This window comes from Apostichopus japonicus, chromosome 19 (assembly GCF_037975245.1).
Source record: "Apostichopus japonicus isolate 1M-3 chromosome 19, ASM3797524v1, whole genome shotgun sequence".
Lineage (NCBI taxonomy): Eukaryota > Metazoa > Echinodermata > Holothuroidea > Aspidochirotida > Stichopodidae > Apostichopus > Apostichopus japonicus.
This window is the reverse complement of record NC_092579.1, coordinates 8,605,957-8,621,439: the sequence shown is the minus strand read 5'-3', so window position 1 is coordinate 8,621,439 and position 15,483 is coordinate 8,605,957. Positions and strand designations below refer to the sequence as shown.

Below are 15,483 nucleotides of genomic sequence, written 5' to 3'. Positions count from 1 at the left end.
CGAAATATGTAGGCCATACAATGAGATGAAACAATAGCTATGCTAAACCACGTCTTACCAAGGACGATTGAGACGTAGAACCGTTAAACATAACACTATCCCATGTGAAGGCATATTGATAGGTTAAATATCTTATCTCTTCTTCTGGAAAGACTCCCTGAACCAGTCCCTTGATATCGTCTTCAAAGTCATCCAAATATGATATCCAAACGCTTCCACCCAAAGATAAGTCCACGTCAGCCATATAAGGAGCAATAAGGGCTGTACCATTTCCAGAAAGAGGGAACACTTCAGACGTGAACACAAATTGTTCGTTGCCCATCCCAACTGATATCACACCGTCAGCAAGAACCTGTTTCAGGTTTAGAAAATAAAATCTTATCTGTATTCAACCATTCTAGTTTCCTGTATTTATAACTACAATACATAAATATATATATATACATATACATACATACATACGTATATATGCGTGTGTGTGTGAGTGTGTGTGTATTTACGTATTGTAGTTATACATACAGGAATAAATGATAATAATAATAAAATAATAATTATAATAAAATAGTACTTATATAGCGCGTAATAATAGAAAACGTCAAATGTCTTGGCTAGGTCAGCAGGGAACTGACACAATAGCATAAGTATATGGGATTGTGGGAGGAAAATAGTTAAGTGTCAAGTTAGTGTCACATGGAATTTTCCTGAATATGTTATAAATGAATTATATGGATATAACCTTGCGGGAATAATTGTCTTTGAAGCACATGAAAAACACAAGAATTAAATAAAGGGAACTGCAGATATATATATATATAATTACATTAACAAAGAGAGACGTTGTCTGGTATAAATGGTACATAAATCCCCTTCAATATTCAATATTTTATCCATACTCTGTTTTTTTTTTCAAAATTGGCATATTTGGCATATTTGTAGACGTTATGCTGTATATAAGTTGCTCTCGTGAAATGACATTTGTTGAAAGCCTCTTTACTATACTCACCGATAATTGATCCTCATTCCCAGTATAAGGCCGCCCGTAAAACAGGTTTGGATAGATATCGTTATAGCGTTCGGAGTCGTGACCCTCATAGCATCCGAGAATGCAGGAACTTGATATAATCGAACTTGGTCCAAATGGATAAAGTGGGACTTGAAGAAAATTTCAAAGCTTGTTGGTTAACAATGGTACATCAGGAACAATATGGCCATCATTTCTTTTCAGGTATCTCCAATTGTACAGAGATTAGATAGATACATGCATACATAGACATACTTTTAATAATTTGCATGAAATTTAGTTATACCGCTCGGATTGTGTTTAATCACAAATGCCAGGATGAACTTGGTTCACTTTGCTTATGGTTTCATGGTAAACAGGTATAGTCCAACCCAGAGAAGCACACTAACAAATTGTTTGCTTTCCTGCAATTTTTAGCAGAATTGAAAGGCATCTCAGAAAGAATACACTACTGTCATTGGTATGTCGTTAATTTTACATCCCATAAATTAAGTTCCAACCGTATCCAATCTATTGTTAAAACAATAAAGTTAACAGTGACTTAAATACAATACATTTTCCTGTTAGTGTGTCACTATGACATCACACCTATTTGATTCCAGATCACTTATAAGATACAAACTGTGACAATTTCAATTAACATTACTATATCGAGAACGTCATGAAGAAATTGAATACAAATCTCAACATGATGCTTTATATCGTGTTCATCTTTCATCCAAAATATGTTTACAAATTCTTCTGGGTTATCTATTGAAGCAAATCCTTGCACAATAAATCCTACACATCATACTTTGATTTCTTGCTTTGTATGCGGCGAGTACAATATGTATAGCCCCCCAAAAAACAGATAAATGTATTTCGGAAGCACCAACGTGACGTATGTAAACGTACAGGCGGTTAATTATTTATATTCCTGTATGCCACGCGCCTCTATCCTCTATCTTGTTGATAATATAGAACAAGTTGTACAATGATCACTCCTATAACCAAAAATGTAACATTTCTCAATATATAATATATGTAGATAGATAGATAGATATCATATATATATACATATATACATATATATATATATATATTTATATACATACATATACATATATATGTATATATATATATATATATATTTATATACATACATATACACATATATATATATATATATATATATGTATATAATTTATATATATATATACATATATGTATATGTATGTATATAAATATATTTTAATATATAAAATTTATATATATATATTAAAATTTATATATAATTTATATATATATATATATATATATATATATATATATAAACTGTCGACCTAAGGTACATATCATGAGTATATATATATATATATATATATATATATATATATATATATATATATAAATTTTTATATATGTGCCCGTTTTTTAGGTTAATTCGGAATGAAGAACTATACATTCAATGAAATCGGCATCAACTTGTATAACAAGAGTAAGTGGGAAAAACTTACATTGACCAACTGCATAGTGGGATCCAAGAGCGATTAATATGATGTAAGCAGTCACCATCTTCACAGTGTCACACGCCTTGTATTCAGATACGAACTTGACCTAATTAAATAGACAAATCATCATAAATATAAGTTTACTCATATTATAGAAGCAGCAAAATCCCTCAAAATGTACAATTAGTCACAAAAGCAGTACCGGTACTGCTATCATATGGCCTTAAGCGCATCATTAATTTGCTCATTACCTCCGTAGGAAAGTATCAAATGATTGTTTATGATTTAAATTATATTTGTCTCAGAGGAGCTGCTGAGTTATTATCTAGATAGTGTACGTAATAGGCCTTACACAGTCTTAACGTTAAACACGCCTCATACAAATATGAAGAGAGCATGGTAAGAGAGCAATCCTAATTGGACAGCTTGAACGTGACCCAATACTCTATTTAAAGGAAGACGCTTTCAAGAAAAACCATCTAAGATAGAGCCTGGATACGCTAACAAACAGGTTGATCCACTGTCAACTCCAGTCTCCTTACGTATACACTGTAAACTATATTGCTACGTCTAGTGAGTATCCCGTGTCACTTTGAAAGGGAATATAAACTCTGGATGTACTGGTGGACGACTATACATGAATACTACATTTAAATAGATTGTCCCGATTCAATGACCATTCGTGGTATCAGTGCTACTACGTCTCCTTAGCATAATACGCATTTGTTTAGTCGCTTCCATTATGAACAAGAACTGAGGAAAAGTCAATAGCGACATCTTTTCAATCGCACACAACATCCCAATATTGACGAGCTTGATAAGAATGTAGAATAGCAACCGAAAATTGTTAGAGGTTAAGTAAATGTTAACCTTAACTAACGTCACGCTGGTGAAGAAATGGTTAATAGAATGAAAATACTCTCTAAGTCAGTCTAACCGTGTTTAAATAAATGACGACGACATTTTCATGTCCACCACATGGCTCTAGCAGTCTTTAACATGCGCAGCAAGCATGTTATTATATTTCTGAAATCACCAACAAACCATGCGGCTCCAATTTGTTTGTCAAGAAATTCCAAGTCCATGAATGGCGTATACAGACGAACCTCAGGGGAAGTTACAGCGGCGGAAACCGGGGATTTAACCCATTTCCCCACTTACACATAATATACTGAAGGCTAAATGAGGACTTATAAAACGGTGTCCGATGACGTATAATTGTCCCAGGGCCCTGACCTACCTCTCGATGTCAGAGAATACAAAATCAATGGGGAGGGGAGGGGCACTGCTGTAAGTTAATGATGTATAGGTTATTAATGTCTCCTCTTGCCCTCGATCAAGTCCGATATATTGTGAATTGCAGATGGAAAAAGCACTGAAATTTGATGTCTTAAGACGACCGCCGCATGTTCCCCAACTGGACACGACCGGAATCAACTCGATTGTGGTTACTTTTAATAGGACGGTCGATTTTCCTTCGTTACCGCTCAGCCGGGGAGTGTGCAACTAGTAACGCACGGCACACTTATTGACCTTTTCCTCAACCTAAATATGCCTCTGAATTCACCATATCACGTCTATTTTTTTCTCTGGACAAGGCCTCTTCACCTCTTTCTACCTCATATTAACAATATCAACCCCTTTTTACTCCTCAAGCGAGATAGTCAGATCATTACATTCATTGCATTCATTTTCGTCCAGAAGTTTAACGTTTTTTGTTAAACAAATTAATTGATACATGGTATATTGGTTGTTTCTTATCTGTTTGGTATACCAATGCTTATAATTCGACGTTTACGTGGAGACCGGATCGACTAACAGCGCGGATTTTACAACGTTACATATACTCTTAAAATAAAAGGAGAAAGTGTTCATGGCTTTTCAATGCCAGCTTTCAGTGTACAAAGTTACTGTTGCGACGTTGACTCTAATACTATTTTTTTTTCTTTTAAATTAAAGAAAATAGTTTCTATCGGACAGTTTTCAGCTTGGATGTTTGTTTGTTTATTTGTTTGTTTATTTATTAATTTGATTTTTCACAAGAAAATTACAATGTGAAAGGAAGTCTTCTAAATTGGCTTAACATAGTAGAAGACTCCCTGGTAAAGAAGAAAAATATAATACAAGTTAAATGAGCAGAATGATACAGATACTTTAAGGAGTAATAATTAAACAGGGTAACATTGTCCTACAGTAGTTCATAAAGAATTTAGCTATACATGTAATTACTTAATATATATATAAATATAGCATAAAGATCGTATTAGTATGTTGTGATGATGAATTTTCTTAACTACTTCTTAAATAAACTCAACGACCTATTTGTCTTTATAGTATCTGAAAGGGAATTCCATGTTTTAATTAAACGGTTACGAAAGCTATAGGTTCCTAAAGTGTTACGGTAAATATTACGATGTACATTATAAGTATTTGATGTAAAAGGATGTGAAATCGTTTCCTGTAGAGCAAAGTAGTTTGCAAAGTCCATAATTCAGTTAGTCCTCCTGAGCAACAAGCAAGCTACTTGTATCATTACTCTGTTACTAATTGTGTCGTAGCTTGGATGAAGAAGTCGTATAGGAATGATTACGACTTGGATTTTGTACAACAAAGCTAGTGCCACGATAATATCTTCGCGGCTGAAATGTTCTTCCATGAAACTAGATATACTGATTTCTACGTTGGTTGTAGTCTTTGTCTGTGTCAGTTAAATATTCTTCATTAATTTCATTATTCATTATTTTGAAGAATATCAGTTTCCTTGAGTATTAAAGAAAAAATGACATAAAGCTATTCAAACATCAATTATAAAGCAATTGTTTTAGGGGTAAATAGTATATATGCTTACTCTGTTACGACTTAAAGAACGCGTATGCCATGCCGATGGATAACATTCTAGGCTAAAAGGTCATCCATATTGACCTCAAATTTAACGATACTAAAAATTGTTAGAAGTTCTTTCTTGTCATAGAGGCTCTGGCCGGCCAATATTATTCCTATCCAGGGAGCAGTGTTCAAATAAATAACTCATTGTGGATAAATGCTTTGTATTTATATGCTGTGGATAAATGCTTTGTATCTATGTGAGCTGGTGTGTGCGTGTGTTAGAGTGTGTACAATGCAAATTGTGATGCATTGTAAAAAGGTTGATGCCATGCAAACCTTATGTTCTCCAACACTCCAATTTAGTGTCTTTGTAAGATTGGCACAGTCTTAATCATGGTCTGTATGTTAGTGTAAGGGATCCAGCCCTTTTGCTGGATCATCCACAGATGTATACATGGTGATTTCTCGATATAGAGGTAGAGTTCTAAAGAAATACAGGATGGATCGATAACACTATAAGGTCTTCAAACAAATCAATATTTCAATTATGTGCATTCAGTTATGCTTTAATTAACGTTCTCTGTTGTCTGACAAGCTCATGTGATATGTGAAATACTTTCAAGTGTAATTGCATGAATTTTGTTCTTACATGTGCATGTTTACATATTAAACTGTTCAAGATAAGCTTCCAGTATAAACTTCATTAAGCGTTATATACAGCCAGCATCAAACTTAAATCTCTCTCGCTCAAGGTAACTACTGGCGCGAAGGGGGAACACATGTGAGGACGAAGTAGGTTTCAGTATAGGACTCGGCTGCCTTGTAAATGTCGAGATCAAAAGTAAACATTTCGATATGAACAGTTCAAAAAAAGTTCAGAACAGTTCAGATCGTAAAAAAGACGTAAGTCGAAGCTTTGACTTAGCAATCTATTCTAATTTCTACCGTAATTTCGTAACGATAAATCAATAATAGGTTAAGAGTTCACTTTGTTCCGTGAATTGTGTTTTACGGGAAAAGATATAAAAATATAAACGATTAAAGGAAATAAGGAAAATGCTTAAAAGGTTCCCCAATAAAACCAACATGGGGAATAACCTTTTAAGCACCTTTCGGTCAAATGAGTAGGGTTTAACCTTTATTCGACATTATCTTTACAATACTTTACGCATGGCATCACCAGAAAACGGTGTTCTTTTTACTTGCATGAGCGCAGGTGTGATCGGATAGCTTTTGAAAAGTTAGTCACCATTGTTCTTGTCATTTTAGATCATTATGAATTATATTCACAAGGAAGTTAAATACCTTACACTATACCTTTTCATCCAGGCACGCTTTTATCCAGCGTTTGTGTGACGCAAGTAGAAGCTGCAATTGGCATTGTTAAAAACAGAGTGAGCCAAATCGCTGATTCTGAACAAAACATGCTGACGACTGAAAAGTGCTGACGACTGAAAAGTGCTTTATTGTCTACAATATTTTCCTACTCCCTCGTTAACTGTTCAGTATTGTCTCCGACGAAAAACAGAGTAACCATCATATCCTGTTGGTTTTGTTTGATTAAGGCCTTTATTTGGTAGGGAGTAGCCCGAACCATGTCATAAACTTCTTTAATAAAATCGAGTTTGACGGTTAAAAGTGCATACAAAGGTCGTTTGGAATTTAACCTTTATTCTAGAACAAGCCCTTAACTTGCATGACGCTTAGTTTACTTTGGGTGGGACTTCGGTTGAGGAGGATGGACCGGGAGGGGAGTATAAGCCATACATGGATATAATAATATTCCTCAAAACGTTTGGGGCTTAACATTATTGTGGTTTCCTTTGCTGGGTTCCAATTCGTTAACTATGGTTAAATCATATTCAAAGTGGAACTGGAAATATAATATAATTTATTACGAGTATGTGTAATCCCCAAAATGCATGAAACTGGATATGTTAGTATTACAAATATCCTCAGTTTTTACTGTAACCGTAAAAGCACATGCTACCGATGTATCAGAATAATCAGCAGGATTCAGTTATAACTTTGGTGCAACACTTCAAAATATACAGTAAGGTTACTGCAATCTCTGTGTGAATCGGTTGACAATTCACTAGTTGTGGCACACCCATAGTTTGTAGAAAAATCAATGCCTGAGGCAAACAAATTCAGTGCTTTTGGGGCAAACTGGAATGCTCATGTCAAACGCAATACTTATGGCGCACGCACGGCTTGTGGCAAACGCACTGCTTGTGGCAAACACACAGTTTTTGGCAAACACACGGCTTGTGGCAAACACACGACTTGTGGCAAACACACGGCTTGTGGCAAACACACGGCTTATGGAAAACACACGGAGTTTGTCAAACACACGGTTTGTGGCAAACACATGGCTTGTGGCAAACACACGTCTTGTGGAATACACACGGCTTGTGGCAAACACACGGCTTGTGGCAAACACACGGCTTGTGGCAAACACACGGTTTGTGGCAAACACACTGCTTGTGGCAAACACACGGTTTGTGGAAAACACACGGCTTGTGGCAAACACACGGCTTGTGGCAAACACACGGCTTGTGACAAACACACTGGTTGTGGCCAAATCAATGCTAGTGGTAAACGTACACCATTGTGACAAACGACAGAACCTCCCTGCCCACACATATAGCCGAATGTACGGTTATGAAAATAAAGGATTCAAAACATATTGTCGCGAATACATCCGAGTAATGTTTGGTTTCGTTTTATACTGAAACAAAGGACCTGTTTGTATTCATTCGTTCGACACTGTGACGTAAACAAACTCATGACAAAAAAGTACATCGTTGTGATTGTGTGATTATGAGTACACCAACAAAAAACAAAAACAAAAAAAGAGTTGCTGAGAACATCGACATTGAATGCATACTGAGGTTAAACATTTTAGGCATGCACTGTCGACAACAAAACTTGGCTTTCAAAGGACCATTCATTATCAAACAGTATAATAACCATTTTTTTTTAAGTGTCTCTCTCTACCTATCTGTCTCTCTCTCTCTTGGACTATAACGTATCAACACTAAGAACATGTCTAAGGTCATATTTTATGCACAGTTAGATGAAAGATTGCGTGAAAATAGCCAAAATAATGAGAAAAACTATATGCACTGGATGAATTGAGGGTTACCTACACCAGTATGTGGATTAAAAAGGGCATATAGAGGCATGTAAGTACTGCGTCCACCATGAGAGCCTATTCCCATGAATTCACTCACGCGGCTTTAAAAGCTACATGCCGCATGTAATCTACTATGCAATCTACTATGTAATCTACCATCTACTAATCTACTGGCTACTAATATACTGTCTACTAATCGACTATGTAATCGACTATGTAATCTACTATGAAAAACATGCAAATACGTCTGTGAAAGAGGGCTACATAAGAAAAGGGGAGGGTGGGTGTGAGCAGTTGGACGTATTACAAAAGGGCAATAAAATTTATATAAAGGCATAGACGAAATATTAGTCTGGTGCTCCTTTAAGTACACATTGCAATCATTAGAATGAAGATAAGTTTGTAAAAAATATATCCTAATAAAATCATTAAGACATATATTTCAATATATTTTTTATTAAGTCTCCTACCTTTCGCACTCTCCGTGATCCTTCTTTCTTTTTTCAAATGCGACTATAGGGCAGAGGTGCACGGAAGTTTCAGTGACATTATGAAAGATCAGTTCCTTTTACATTACATATATATACGTACATAGGTAGTTCAATAAATAAAGAGCTCAGTCATGCATTTCGTTAATTCTTTAAATTGAATTTGATTGATTTGAAATAGACCTGTCGGTGGTTAGCAAACACCAATTACAATTATTTGTGCTGTTACCATTTGAAAGGCGACTTGTGACCGGCTTTCAATTTGAATTCGAATGACAAACATGTTGTTTTGGATCTTGATGAAACCTTTCAAATATCCTGAACGATTCGATCGAATTGGCCGACTGAGGCTCTTTTAAGAAGGTGTAACCACTTAATCTGTTACAATATAATATATACCGCGCATCCGTAGGAAGATATTTGCGGATGGCATATGTTGTATATCCACCGCACTTCCATTCGAGACCCGAACGTTTCCGTGCATGAGAAATATGCTAAAATGCCAAAAAGCCCCGGGAACATTTAGGGGGATAGAGAACAAGTCCTACCCCCCCCCCCCTATACACACCACGCTTCATCGGTAAACCAAATGTTGATTGATACAAGTGATGACTAATGTCACTAACTGCTTAGAATAGTGAACCCTACTGTATTTTTACGTAGCCAGTGTAATGCCATCAAACAACATAAACTCCACTAAAACACTGACGTTAGCTACAATAACATTAACAGAATACAGTACTCTTACTTCCAAAAAGCAAACAGTAGACTACACTGATTTTTATCCGTATTGTATATGTATTTCAATCATAATTTTGACCCATAATTTTACACATAATTGTAACCCATATAAAACAAAACCAGTAACAACAAAGTTTAAAAAATTCAACAAAACATGAGTATCTGTGTAAATGAAACAAATCGATGATGATAAATTAACATTTAATTTAATAAATTTTCAGGTTTACAGTCTTGTTCAGGGCCAAGGCCTTCTCACACGACTTTACAACTTAACCCTGGTCATTGGTAACTTGTCACACCTAAACACCAAAGTGTGCACAATTCAATCAATCTCTCCTGGGGCACCACAGTGCACCACAACCACGTGTACCCCGGGGGATTTCCCATAGGGTGCAGCCACAAACCGGCGCAAACAACTATATTTACAAGTTACCTCGCAAGTCCCCATTTATACACCTGGGTGAAGAGAGGCAATGGAGATAAAGCCCCTTGCCCAAGGACACAACGTAATGATCTGGCCAGGGCTCGAACCTGTAATCCTTAGATCACAAGTCCACTGCCTTAACCACTTGACCACAACGCCCTCCGAAATTGGAGATGAGATCATAAATAAGTTGGAAAATATTGAGATTGCTTGATAGATAGAAGCTGTAGTAAGGATAGAAGCTGTCGAAAGGATGAGTGGTGGAGAGAAGCAAACACGACAAAACAAAAGCTAACAAGTTAATCTAATCATAAAATCAATCTCTAATAAAGAAGAACATGAGCTTAACGTGACCTTTGAATATATCCATGTTGTCAATACGGACACGGATAGGAAGTAAGATCCAAAGCTTCGATCCACAAAACGCCAACGCTCTAGTACCAAATTTGATGCGTACCTGTGGTACAAACGTTTAACTGGGTAGCCGGACGAGAAACAGTAATAATGTTCTTAATGCAGCATTGTGAACACATTTATTGACAAACAGTATACGATTTTAAAGTAAATACGATATTTCGAATGGAGGCAGTGAATTTCTTTAAATCTGGTAGAGAGAGACACCATCCCTGCTAACACTGCCACCAAGACTGAACTAAGAAGTTATAAATGACAATAATAAATAATACCAAACACTTATATAGGGCGATAAGCAGAGGCATCATTGCGCTTTACAAAAATAGATTAAATCTTTAAACAAAAACACAAGAAACACATGATTAAAATTACTCAAGTATATACAATGGAAATATATCCTTAAAGAAACATGTAAAATCAATCAATGTAGGTGGCAAGACAACTATCATTTAGCACACCGAGATTGCGATCTTCCTTAAATGGAGACATTTTAGTGTTGCCGATGTTGATGTTTACATTGACGACGTTCTTGGCAATATATGTTGAAAAGTAGTTTTGTTGTTACTGATTTATCTTTGACTTTACTTATTAACATTTATATTACTTGTAGAAGTAGCATAGTACGCAAATATACAATCGCAAAACGAGTAAGTAAAAAAAAACGAGAAAAACGAGTAAGTATACACAATAATGTGTCATTTAATCCTGACAGGTATATAGAACCAATGTTTCTTTTACCACTTCTTTCTATTTTTCAGATCACACATATGACAGCTGCAGCGTTGGGTGTAACCTGCGCCGTATGTACCCGCATCACCTTCTGTGGATGAGCCTATTTATGAGAAATCATAAAACGTTTGCACGTACAATGAAATGTAATATTGTGACGAGCCCGGCTCCTCCGATAGTAATACTATATCGGGACTCGCGATAGAAAGGTACTGGGGTTATCTTGATGCCGTATTTATGCTTCTGAGATGTCTCGAACGGGAGAAAACAATGAGTTCACAGAAAAACAATTTGACGAGATAGAATTTGATTAATGATTCGGTATAATTTCTTCCGTCGATTCTCTTACAAATAAAACAAAATTACAATGATTTGACTCCGTCAATTACGCAATTACAAGGAGTGATGAAATGGTGACGAAGCAATGACGAACTGATGACGGAGTGATAAATTGCGGGACCATGCAGCCTTTTATACCTTACTTCTATAAAATCCCACTGCGCACAATCAGAAGGCAGCCAATAACCTGACCATCCTGTATTAACTTAACGATATAAAAATAAGTGCGCTGGCACTGATCTGCCCTGATTGGTTGGGAGTTTGGACGTCCCTCCCTTTTCTATGGAAACTTCCATACCACGTGAGAGAACCTTCTCGAATGTTCCACAGACATAATGGAATCTATTTTGGGAAAAGACCCTGTAACAAGATTCAATAAGATAGTTAAAACTTCTCGTGTGAAAACTGAATCCATGACCTAGATAAATATATAAGGGGCCTGTAAGGTGTCTCGATGGAGTTTTTCGGTAACATCAAAGAGGCAGTATTACTATTTCATAACATCCCCCTCAATCTTTTAAAATTGTTGGATACTCCAAAATTTTAACATCATACTGCTGTAACTTATCATTATCTCAAAAAGGTAGTGTAAGCACATTCATTAATATTCATTGACTTCAATAAATGGTCTGCATATATCTCAAAGGTTAACATCTTGGTTACGAATTATTAAAATGATCATATGGTATATACATTGACACTATCTCCATGAAAAAAATTTTGTGTACCTCTTCAATATTGATGACATCATATGATGTAATCTAAAAAAAATATCATTAAGATATCTTAAAGTTACATGACACAGCAAAATATGCAGTATCTCTTACAAAATACATTTATGCATTTCATACATCAATAATACATTTATATCAAAAGTGAAATCATGCCGTGATTGGGGAGAGATCAGAGAATACTTGACTTAGTTATCTTTTAACTGAACAGAACACCTTGGCGTTCCATAAAAAATTCGTACATTAAAAAAGAACCTTAAAATATTACAAACTCATTTACAAAGCTCCTCTTTAATGAAGGCATAGTTTCAAAACTGCTTTGAAACCTTGTGAATCATATACATCCACTTCAAGAAAACCAAGAAAATGTGACTCGATAGCATGGTGACCCTAGGTATGCACTCCGAATTGATAGTCTAGTAAAGTACCAAAGTACTAGATATTTGATACCATAAAGGAGACCCCATAGACTATGACATCAACAAATCTTTCTTCAAATTAACATATTACTTAACATCTTGTCTTTTCAACTTCTTGCTTCATCATTGAAGAAATTTACTTTTGCATGAATATTTGAGGAAAAGAAAATATATATGTGATGCCGTACGAGAGCATTCACTAAAGAAGAATCAAAAACAGACGGATAGTTCTGCTCCAATTTATTAGGGGTTTGAATTAGCCTTTACTGGGTGTATGAGCCAGTAAAATATGGAAGAGGATAAATAGAGGACGGTGGTACAACCCACCGGACGGATGTGTAAAGCTCTGAAACTGTTAATAAAAATATGAAAAGAAATCATAAGTATAAATCCATAAATGAAACCTCAGTAATCAACGGTTAATACGACAAAATACCTCCTTGCATAATATATAGGTCTATGAAACAACATGAATAATAAATGGCCATGACACAGGTATTTAACTCATGCATCAAACCTTAAACGATTCATAAAATAACACTTTAGGATTAAACAAGTAGTGGAGGTAACATTTAAGTTATGGCACGTCTGCCTCTAAACAACCACAATTGCATTCTAAAAACAAATTAACACAATTTAATATGACATCGTACCTATCCATTTCGATTTACCCTCGACTGATACAACGATTCATAAACTAAAACTCATGACCATAAACTGCAAGTTAATTTACTTTGAGGTACGGCATGCTAACCTTAACTGAAAAATACAGCTAAATAACCTCCGAGATATTCATATAGGACATACTATGACATCGTTGCATTATTTAAGATACAATATTCAGCACAATATGTATATGGTGAACCTATACACTTAACGGTACATGGGCGCAGCCATCTTGAATATAATATATAATGTACATAAATCTAACGAGACATGGGGGCCGCCATCTTAATAGGTGGCGCTCTTACACAACGACCTAGCACGTTATTACCACATACACAGTGTAAGGCATTTACAAACAGACTCACACTGTATATACTTTAGACCTAGGCTACAAGAAATAGCGTAAATACGGTATTATAAACGTAACATTTGCAGCATGTACTAAATAAATTGAGTGTGATTTAGAAAACAATCATTTAAGTATAATTAGACATAATACGTACACTCTTCGTAAGCGATCGTTTACGATTAGCCTACAGGACTATTACACAGTGAGTATGCAACAAGGAAAGTAACGTTGCTAATACTTGACTAACAAGCACACGTGAGGACCACAATTTCGCTATATTTCACGTGAATGAACCACTTCTTAACTTAAAATTGATATTGGGTGATCAAAGTGAATATTTATATTTACCTTTACAGCTTCTCACATCCCGAATGTGATAGATAAAACTTTAAAATAGATATATAGAAATAGTTGATTACTTGATAAGGTGATATTGCTTCAGTAGTTTGACGGCGTGTGTGCAGAAACAACGCTCACGATAGCTAGAACGGAAGGGATGCTGTACACCAAAACAATACAAGCCACTGTGCTACGCACGTAGATACAGGCAAATTGTTGGGTCACAGGTCAAACTACAGTAGTTGCTAAGGGGAGAGTTCATGAATATGGATTTCGCCACCTTCCCTCACACTCCCCTGCTAAAGAACTGTTTGTCCTCAAACATGGTATAAACGCTGTAGTTGGAAGCAAGAACAAATTTGTACAAAGTGAAATGTTAAGTAAAAATAATGAAAATTAAGAGTAAGTCCCAGGTATACACAGTATACAATACATGGGTGATCAAGGTAGCAACAGAGGTAATTAACATCAAGGCAATCAGTGAATGAATGATATAAAATATAATGAGGTAGCACACAGTCACTGGTACCATAAATTAGTAACAGCTGCACTAACACTAACAAGTACAATGGGTACTTATTACTATTTGGAAAAATTAAACAATTAGTATAGCAATTGGCTTATACTATTAACAAGGAAGAACTGTTTGAGAGTTTGGGTGTGCCGGTACAGGTAGTTAAATTTAATCTTTCAAGAACTGTTGTAAACAAAACACACCTCAAAGTTTGGAAATTAAAAGTAAGTTATGAATGCCTCTGATATTAATCAAACCCTGATCTTACGGTGATGACGCTCTTTGGAGTTCGATGAAGGTTGGAGTGCTTTCCTCTGGTCTTGCGAGTACTCCTTCGTCGCCTGTCGGAGGTCAGAGAGTCATTCCAAACGTCATCAGCCGGTTCACTGTGGTTGGGGTCGTCGTCAGATTCACTTCCAGTAGAAGGGGCATTGTCGGAACTACTAGATGGGGCGGAGACGTGAGGTCTTCTCCTAGCTGGTCGATTGGTTGACTTCGCTGGGGTAATCATCGGGCATGGGCGGATTTCTCTCCGATGTACAGTCTTGGAGATCCCAGTACCATCAGCTTGCTTGATCTTATAAGTTGCTCCATCACCTGGTCTGGCGGTAACCGTGTAAATTACTTGTCCCCATTCATCTGCAATTTTGTGTCTCCCAGGAGGGTGAGATTTAAGGTAAACCCTTGTTCCTAGGGACAGCGGATGCTCCTTGGTAAATTTATCATACCGGGCCTTTCTGGCAGAGGCCTCCAGGGCTAGTCTCTCCCCTGCTTGACGGAAAGCCATCTTTAAAACATCTGAATGTGAGGCTACCCACCGTGTTACCTCATCTTCGGTGTTATGCTGCTGATCA

General features: G+C 36.1%; 1 protein-coding gene across 1 annotated transcript in view; it reads right to left on the bottom strand.

Annotated features, from left to right (window-relative positions):
* The window catches only part of LOC139959952 (sushi domain-containing protein 2-like), a 111,708-nt gene extending 102,637 nt beyond the window's left edge, over nt 1–9,071 (bottom strand). Inside the window, exons 1-4 of the mRNA XM_071957904.1 lie at nt 8,947–9,071; nt 2,518–2,617; nt 1,004–1,152; nt 59–352 (exon numbers count right to left, since the gene is read on the bottom strand). Of these exons, the coding sequence (XP_071814005.1) occupies nt 59–352; nt 1,004–1,152; nt 2,518–2,575 (501 nt within the window). The 5' untranslated portion in view covers nt 2,576–2,617; nt 8,947–9,071. The remainder of the gene's footprint in view (nt 1–58; nt 353–1,003; nt 1,153–2,517; nt 2,618–8,946) is intronic.
* Between the last annotated feature and the right edge of the window lie 6,412 nt (nt 9,072–15,483).